The sequence below is a fragment of the Oryza brachyantha genome, chromosome 5, assembly GCF_000231095.2.
Source record: "Oryza brachyantha chromosome 5, ObraRS2, whole genome shotgun sequence".
NCBI classification, from domain to species: domain Eukaryota; kingdom Viridiplantae; phylum Streptophyta; class Magnoliopsida; order Poales; family Poaceae; genus Oryza; species Oryza brachyantha.
The window spans coordinates 16,491,515-16,500,589 of record NC_023167.2 but is presented as its reverse complement, the minus strand read 5'-3'; the positions used below and the strand labels follow the sequence as shown (position 1 = coordinate 16,500,589).

Below are 9,075 nucleotides of genomic sequence, written 5' to 3'. Positions count from 1 at the left end.
AGACCGGGAGTCAAAAGGGTTGGACGAGTGAGCCACCAATGAGCTGCTAATCAGGATTAGAGCTGATAGTAGAATATGATTACTGTTTTAGAGCAAGTTCAATACGTACCGAAATAAGATCATTTTCAGTTTTTTTATATATTTTAACTTTTCGTCTTATTTAAAACTTTTTTATTAATATTTTTATTCTTAGTAGATGATAAAACATGAATATTATTTTATGTGTAACTAATTTTTTTTAAGTTTCTATACAAATTTTTCAAATAAGACGAAGAATCAAACGTTAGATACGAAAAAAAAAAAATAGAGTTATTATAGGACAGAGGTGGTAGCCAACTACTATTTTCAATTTATCTAGTCAATATAATAGTTAATCCATACAATATTTACCTATAAAATATTAATATATGCTCTCACATGTCATACACACGCTGCGTCTTGGAGCCCGTACTGTAGCCAGCTATAAATTAGCAGTCCACTGATCTCTCATCTCTTATCTCTTTAAAATATGTTTATAGCTGACTTATTATGTACAGTAATAACGAGCAACTTTATATTTATGCTTATGTAAAATAGAGAAAAAAAAGCGAGCCAGTATCGAAACAATTACATAAATCGATTATTAGATAAGCAATAAATCTGATGCTAATTATTCGAGCCGTATTTGGCTATACTATTGACCATCCTTTTAGTTATTTTATCAACGGGATGATTAAAATATGATCAGGTGCCGACGGTTGATTAGTGCGAGGGGTTTATGCACAGTGATGAGCTGTCTAGCACATCTTGGCAGTCCTAATCCGCTCGGCGGTTCAACCGTTATGCGCAGACCTGTGGCAGTACTGTCCCGAACGTTGGAGCTTTTCACCATCTTACAGCAGTTTGTCGGTCAAAAGCTCGAGCATGATTTGCTGCAGCAAGGAAAGCCTACTGCAATTCCTGGCTACCAGAATTTCCAAGACCAAATTTCTTTGCAGAAGATCCAAACGCCCTGTTTAGTTACCATAAACTTTTCTCAAAAACATCAAATCGAATCTGTAGACACCTAAATAAAATATTAAATATACGTGAACATTAAAACTAATTAAAACTAATTACATAGTTATGGGAAAAATCGTGAGACAAATCTTTTAAGTCCAATTAGGACATGATTAGTCATAAGTGTTACAGTAACCAACATGTACTAATGACGGATTAATTAGACTCAAAAGATTTGTCTCGCGGTTTCCAGGTGAAATCTGGAATTTGTTTTGTAATTAGACTGCGTTTAATACTTCAAATATGTGTTTAAAAACTTGATGTGATGTTTTTGAAAAAAAAATTACAAACTAAACAAGGCCTGCCTTACAGTATGATCTTAAAAACAAGAAAAAAACTGGTGTTCCTACTGAAATCCGTTTATTCAAATTCATTTTACATTTCAAGGCGATGTTGGGCGAATTTGAAGCGATGGGAAGGACTTTGGGTGAAGCACACCAACGCTCTCGTGTAACTCCATCGTACTTTTTATTTTTTTTATATTTATAAGTCAAAATTTAAATTTTTTATCTTTAAATTTAAAGTTAATTTTGAGGTTTTCTATCATAGTTTGTTTTCAGCATTTGTTTTTAGATCGCTAATACACGTGTATACAAATTTTAATCATACCTTATTTTCCATTTATAAATATATGTTTCGCCTAAATTCATCCAAAATTTGTACGGATCGCCATTCAGATAGCGCATGAGAGAACACAGGGGCAAAATACAAGACGTGATTCACTTTTCCCAATCAATCGAAAGCAACCCTGACCGCGTCGAAGTGGACTCGCCTCCGAATCCAATAGAAGCAAGCATGCTAGCTACAGAAGAAGGGGCAACCAAAACATCGGAATCACCCCCCTCCATGCACCAAAAGCATGGACCAGACCGCGTGTTCTTGCCAGGCGAACCTGACAAAACCGCCACCGCCACCCCGCCGGCGACGACCTCCCGCCGCATCGCCGCCGCCGGCCGGGACTCCGGGCTCCGGGATGACCAAACGAGCGAGGAGCTTTCGGGTGGGCCGAAATGATGGGCCAGACTGACCAAGGCCGGTCACACCAAGACGGGCCTGAAACGTACGGGCTTTATACAAATTCATGGGCCTACCCACAGCCCACCGAAAAGACTAACTGGCCCCGCTACTCATACGAATACAATTTTCTATATATAAATTTTCGATGTATAAATTTTTGTATATAGAATTTTTGGTATAATCTTTATGAATAAATTTTTAAGATGTTAGATGATTTTTTCTACTAAATATTTTATATGTTACATCTGTTTATACGTATAAATTTTTCATATATAAACTTTAGACGAAATATATACAAAGGATATATACACACACACGGTACCCCTATGCTCCATATATACGGTGCAATACAAATATAGCTAAGAGCACTTGTTCGTACATGTAGGTCCGTATATATGAATCGATCACCTCTATGGAATTAGGCTACCGATAAACGGGTTCTGTCAACTAATCGAATAAATCAAAGTCTTCCAGAACCAACAATGGAAACTGTCTTTTCATTCATTTCTTTTTACAATACTACATTTTATTAACACCTAAATATTTAATGGTAGGAACGTAGCTTACCTCTTCACCTCAATTTCAAATCCCTAAAATATCAGTTAACACCAGTTTATTGCTCATTTTGCTAAGATCTACTTTTTGCATTTGATTGTTTGACAATTTTATTAGAATTTTAGTTATGATCATATTATTACCACTTACCAAGATTTTTCTCATTAACCACAGGACTAACCTGAAATAAATAAATGTTTCAAGTTTTACGCGGATACCATATGTACGTCGTTAGTTTACACTATTTTTTGAGAGAAATTACTGTACATACGACTTAACCATCTAACGCTTGCAAATGTCACTCACATGACCTTTTTTTTGCTAAATTAATAATTATAGTGTTTTAGTTATAGATAATATAATTAGGTCATAATATAAGACCGAGTGGCTGTTTGGATCTAGAGATTTTTTTAGTCTCTTGTCACATCGGATGCTTTGACGTTAATTAGAAGTATTAAATATAAACTAATAACAAAACTAATTACATAAATAAATGTTATTTCATTAAACAAATTTTTTAAGCCTAATTAATCCACGATTAGCAAATGTTACCGTAGCATCACATTTACTAATCATGAACTAATTAGGCTCAATTGATTCGTCTTGCGAAATAGTCCAGAGTATAAGATATGTTTTATTAATAGTCTATATTTAATGCTTCTAATTAATGTTTAAACATTCGAGGTGACATGTACTTAAAAAAAAAAGTTACAGACATCAAGCACCCCTGATTCTATTACCTCAGTGCTGAGATTCTGGCTTCCCCGTAGTAGCTACAACCTGACTCCACATGTCATCCAACAGCAGCACTAACGCGGCGTAACCTCATTTTTCTATCTTTCTCCCCCGAACTACACCACGCGACGACGACGCGGAGGGGTAGAGAGAGAGAGGGACAGCAGCACGCTAGTGGGGGCAGCCGCTGCGGTTGAGGCCACCGCGTCCAGTGCCGTCGCCGTCTTCGTTCGGGGCGGCGGAGCGGGGAAGGGCGGCCATGGCGGGGAAGCACGGCCGCAACGGCTTCGAGGACGACGACGTCAACCCCTTCGCGGTGAGTCTCTCCGCCCGCGCTCCACCAACCGGCTGCGCGCTGTGGTCCTCGAGAAGCTTCGCTGTTTTTTTTTTCGCGTAGATCTCGGGATGGCCTCCCCTGATCTGATCAACGTAGGATGTGGTTGCATTCGGGATCCGTCGCCGCTTGGTGCCTGGCGCGAGCGCTGGATCTGGGGGAGTGGGTGGGGGGAGGGTGCGGCACTGCGAGATGCGGTTTTTGGGTGGTTGGAGTAGGAGGTTACGCCGTATAGGCAGTGCAGATTAATTGCTTTCGGAGTGATTGGTTAAGTTTGATCGTTTGGATCTGTGCTTTGGGTGACTTTGAGAGCGATATGGAGTATGTGGTAACAGTTCAGTCCCGCTTATCTTGCCGGAACTCGGAATTCGATTTTGTAGTACATACTAGAGCAATGTAGTTTGGAGTTCATCTTTTTCTCTTCGAAACCAGTACAAATGCAGGCGCTTATATACACGAGCACACTCTATATAAGTAGAAGTAGAGCACTACAACTTGGAACTAGTTTGGTATAAACAGAATTTTTGGAGCTCAGTGCCTCGGTACCATGCTTTGTTTCGCTCTTTAGTAAGTTGCAGAATTATGCAGGAAGATGTCCAATTTTGATGTCCCAATTGCTGCTGTTTTGAGAATTGCAACGAGGTAAACACGTTTTTTTAGATGATGGAATAACATTCCGGCATTTGAACGAGATAAACACGTGTTTTACCTTCTGTATCAGTTCCTTGTTGCCATCTTCAATAATTTATTTTTGATGTTTCTGCATTAGTGAGTTAATCCATATGCCTTTGATATATTATTATATGATAGTACCTCTTGTTTACGTGCAAAATTGTAACAGGGCTGCAGATTAGTCATAGTCATAACTCATAAAAATCATGCGTTTACTGGTTGCACAGAAGCTAATGTTGAAATTATTTTCCTTTCACTTTGTCAATTTTACTTATCTTCCCAATCTCTCCATTATTTCAGGGAGGAAGTGTTCCTCCTGCCACCAATTCTCGCCTCTCTCCTCTTTCCCACGAGCCAGCTGATTTCTATAATGTGGACATTCCTCTGGACTCAACTAAGGTACTTGCAATTCCATTTGATGTTCATTACTGTATCTGCTTCTAGTTTTGAGAATGTTATATCCACTAAAACTAGTGTTAATTGAGCTTCCTTTCTGTAAAGGTGTGATGCTCACACCATGTATTGTTTTCTCATGGTCAATATGTCTTATAATGTAGAGCTAGAACTCTGCCCAGAAAAATGTTGTTCCTTTATTTATACTATGTGCCAAGTTTGATGAGCTATTCTTAATTTTTTTTGGATGATCCCTTATGTCCTGCATCCATTTCTTTGCATATAGGATTTGAAGAAAAAGGAGAAAGAACTCCAGGCAATGGAAGCTGAGCTAAACAAAAGAGAAAGGGTGTGTGTCTTGCAATTCCTGAATTATTTGATTTCTCCTTTGCTCTTTGCGACTTAAGTGCTGCTCAAAATCACTATATTTCATATTCGATGCTCAAAAGCATCTTTCAACTGGCTAGCAAGAAGGAAACTTATGGCAGCTCTAAATAAACAAACCATTTTTGGCACTAATAAATGGTTCTCTTGAAAATCTGTGTTTCTTGAGCCTGGCAATTTGTAATTACTATGTTAAATTTGACCTTGAGACGTTAGAGAATCTTTTTATAAAAATCCATATACGGATTTGTTTATTAATGTTGTGGTCCATGTGTCATATTTATTCTATGCACCTTTTCTTCCCTAAATGCTGATCTGATTCCTTCTTTGACTCCCTGCCCTAGGAACTCAAAAGGAAGGAAGAGGCTGCAGCCCAAGGTACAGTTGCATTATATTCTTTTGATGGACATGCTTTAGTTGTTTCCTTCTAGGACATATCTAGCATAAAGATAACTAAAGCAGGACATCCAATCATACAAGCTCCCTTAGATCGTTTGTCTGGGGAAAAGTTAGATTGAAAAATTGAGGATTTACCCACCTGTGCCTTTGACATGTGGAATCGTCTAAGGTACTGACATGTGGGCCAGGAGGGTAAATGATCAAATTTCACCATAAAAAGATTTGAATGTGCAAGCAGGTTTGGTGTAGGCAAGAAATTTTGTTTGGCAACTCAAGTTGTTCACAGAGAAAGCAATGTAAATATAATCAACATCGTTTTCTTTTGTAGCATGGGATATCAGAGTTATCACTTATCAGCGTATGGTCATAGGTGATATGTGCTGATGAGATTGCTTTTCTCAGACTGATGATGTAGAACTGTATTGTTTACGGCTTTGGAGTTGATTTGCATGGATCTGGTTCTTATTATTTTCAAAAGGAAAAAATAGCTGCAATTTCTTCTTAGATTTGATTTGATACTTCGTTTGCATTGTTTGCTAGAATTTGTTTGGACTGTTCTAGCCAAAATGTCCTTTAGAACTGCTTGCTATTTATTTGCCTAACTTTGTCCTTCTCTTCCGCAGCTGGCATTGTCATTGAAGATAAAAATTGGCCACCATTTTTCCCCCTCATTCACCATAATATTTCAAATGAGATACCTATCCATCTACAAAGGATGCAGTACCTTGCATTTTCATCGTTTTTGGGTAAGCTCTAGTGGTGTTCAATAGTAGTGTCTGGTGTGCTATCTTTTTTTTTGGTTGAGCATGTAATATTCATTGTTTCGATCCATATTATGCACTTGTAATGTAATTATCAACAGAAAGAAAAATACATTTCAGATTCCTTGGCTATTGCCAAAGGATTGTCATTTATCACTCTTTATGTAGTGAACCATGAAGTTCTTCATGGAAGCACATTCTTATGAGGAGGGTGATTCAGGGATTTTGTAAGAATTGCTAAACTGATAGTTCTTTTTGTTCACACCTGTGACCTCATACAGGATTGGCAGCCTGCCTGTTTTGGAATATCATAGCAACCACAACCGCATGGGTTAAAGGGGAAGGTAAAGCCAAAGTGTACTCCAAGTGTCTGCATATGATATATCGTCTGGAATGTGCCGTCAACGCTAACACTTGAAGCTAATAGGTTTGCTATGCTTTGACAGGTGTTATGATCTGGCTGCTTGCCATTATCTACTTCATATCTGGTGTACCTGGGGCTTATGTATTATGGTACCGCCCTCTTTATAATGCGATGAGGTTGGATATATTAAATGAGCATTTTTGGCTAAACAAAATTTTGTTTAAAATATCTCAGGCGCCAGTGTCTTATTCCTTTTTCAATTCTTGTTACAGAACTGAGAGTGCATTGAAGTTTGGGTGGTTTTTTCTGCTTTACCTGGTAAGCTACTGTTACTAAAAGTTTCGCACAGCCACATCTTAGCATTTGACGAGCAAACCATGAACTGATTTATCACTCTCATATCCTCATACTTCATAACCAACTGACAATCTTTGTCCATTTCAAGATTCATATAATCTTCTGCGTGTGGGCAGCTGTGGCTCCACCTTTTCCTTTCAAAGGAAAATCTTTGGCGTAAGTTTCGAATTCTTTTTCTCGTGTGCATACTGCCTGACATGTCATGTTGGTTGTAGGTTGTAAGTTGTAAGCGACATTAGATGGAAGGAGCTATAAATTTCCTTTATTTATATGTTTCTTCCATAAATTATTATTCCATAAAAATTGAATCAAAGTTCCACTGAATGATTAGTCTGAAGCCAGACGTGTCAAGCATCTAGTTTCTGAACCAGCTATTGCCTTCTCCATCAGTTGGGGTGAATGTTGATCTGTGCAACTGAACCATTGCAGAAATACCAGTATGGTTCTAAGGCATGTAACTTGTGGTACAGAGGTCATAGTAGTACTGGATTCGTAAGAAAAGAAGTGTAAAGTTGGTTACTTTGTAAAAGTATTATGATGATCACATTTTTTTGTTGAATGTGTTTCTCTGAATGATGATACCAGAACCTACCAAATCCTTGTTTTCTTCCTCTGAATTGCTCCGTTAAAAAATAGCAGTGCTCCATATTGTCCATGGTATATATATGTTTAGGTTTTAGATCATTCTTTAATAGTATATTTCTGTTTTGTGGAAGACAAAAAAACTGACTGGATTTCTCTGCTGTTTATGTTGCTAGTGGGATTTTGCCTGCCATTGATGTCATAGGCAAGAGCGCTATTGTGGGGGTAAGTATTTGTTTGAACGGTGATCCTTATAATTGTGTATCAAGTTTGTTATTAGGAATAATTTCCTTGTGAATTTACATATACGTTGCACCCAGTTCATGTGCAAAGGGTTTTGAGTGTATGAGTTGCATGGTGTTTCGAACTTGCACGACCGCATCATTCTGGCTGGCTTGGTCAGCCTTTGAAAGTCATATATTGGGTTCACATCTTGTATAATACCTTTAACTTTTATTTGTCACTTTCACTTGGCAGATATTTTACTTTGTTGGATTTGGATTGTTCTGCCTTGAGTCACTGTTGAGCATTGGTGTCATTCAGGTGGGTACTGTCCCCTCTTGTCATTTGTATGGTCGAGCCATTGCCCAGTTTTATTTGAAATCTTTCTGCCTGTTGTTTAATATAGTACCACATTCTAGTCATGATTGCTTGACTTGTTAGCATTTAATATGTAAAACCAAATGATTTCATGGCCTTTTGGGTCAACATAAATCCATATTAAAGACTCAACATAGCTTTGATATTCTTACATTTCGATGGTGAAATGGTTTCTTAGTCAGATTTTCATTTTACCTTGAAGAGAGAATTACCATGTTCCTATCTCATGATCCATTGTTTGGTCACATGCAGCAAGTATACATGTACTTCCGTGGAAGTGGGAAAGCCGCGGAGATGAAACGTGAGGCGGCACGCGGTGCCCTGAGTTCCGCGTTCTGACATCGTCTTGAGCAAAACTACAGCCCAGATATGATCAGTGGGAAGAAGAGACAGCATTTGCCAATCGAGCATCGCACAGTGTACATCCCTTGGCGGCTGAAAACAGCGTGAGGTTTTGGAACCATCGAAAGCGCACAGCTATTATCTCTGTTTTCTTTGCTGTTCTGTAATATATAATCATCGTTAAGTCGTTTTTCGTTCGTTGACAAGATTTTTTTTTAGATGTGGACGGTGTGTGTTGATAGGGGAGAAGGGATGAATCGGTGGAAGGAAATAGACATACATACGCGTGCGCGAGTGGGGATTTTACTTGTTTTATACTACCTACCTACCTTCTTGCAGCGTAGCTGCGGCACGTTGTGTTTATCTGTTAACACCATTTACGTTTGTTATATGATACGATGATCATTGATTTTCTCTCTTCATCTGTTCTTGTGAATTTTTTTCTTTCTCCAGTCGTTTCACCTTGACTTAGAGCCTGTTTGGGAAGTTTTAGATTCTGAGAAGCAGCTGTTTGATAGCTAGCTTCTGAGAATTTAAAAAAG

At 38.3% G+C, this 9,075-nt stretch overlaps 1 protein-coding gene across 1 annotated transcript; it reads left to right on the top strand.

Moving 5' to 3' along the window:
* Window positions 1-3,429: 3,429 nt before the first annotated feature.
* Window positions 3,430-8,950, top strand: LOC102719586 (secretory carrier-associated membrane protein 3). Its single transcript, XM_006654547.3, has 12 exons — window positions 3,430-3,661; window positions 4,652-4,750; window positions 5,031-5,093; window positions 5,473-5,506; window positions 6,151-6,273; window positions 6,570-6,632; window positions 6,735-6,828; window positions 6,925-6,970; window positions 7,098-7,165; window positions 7,768-7,816; window positions 8,069-8,134; window positions 8,444-8,950. The coding sequence occupies exons 1-12, from the start codon at window positions 3,605-3,607 to the stop codon at window positions 8,528-8,530; spliced, it is 849 nt and encodes a 282-aa protein (XP_006654610.1). The 5' UTR covers window positions 3,430-3,604; the 3' UTR covers window positions 8,531-8,950.
* Window positions 8,951-9,075: the final 125 nt, after the last annotated feature.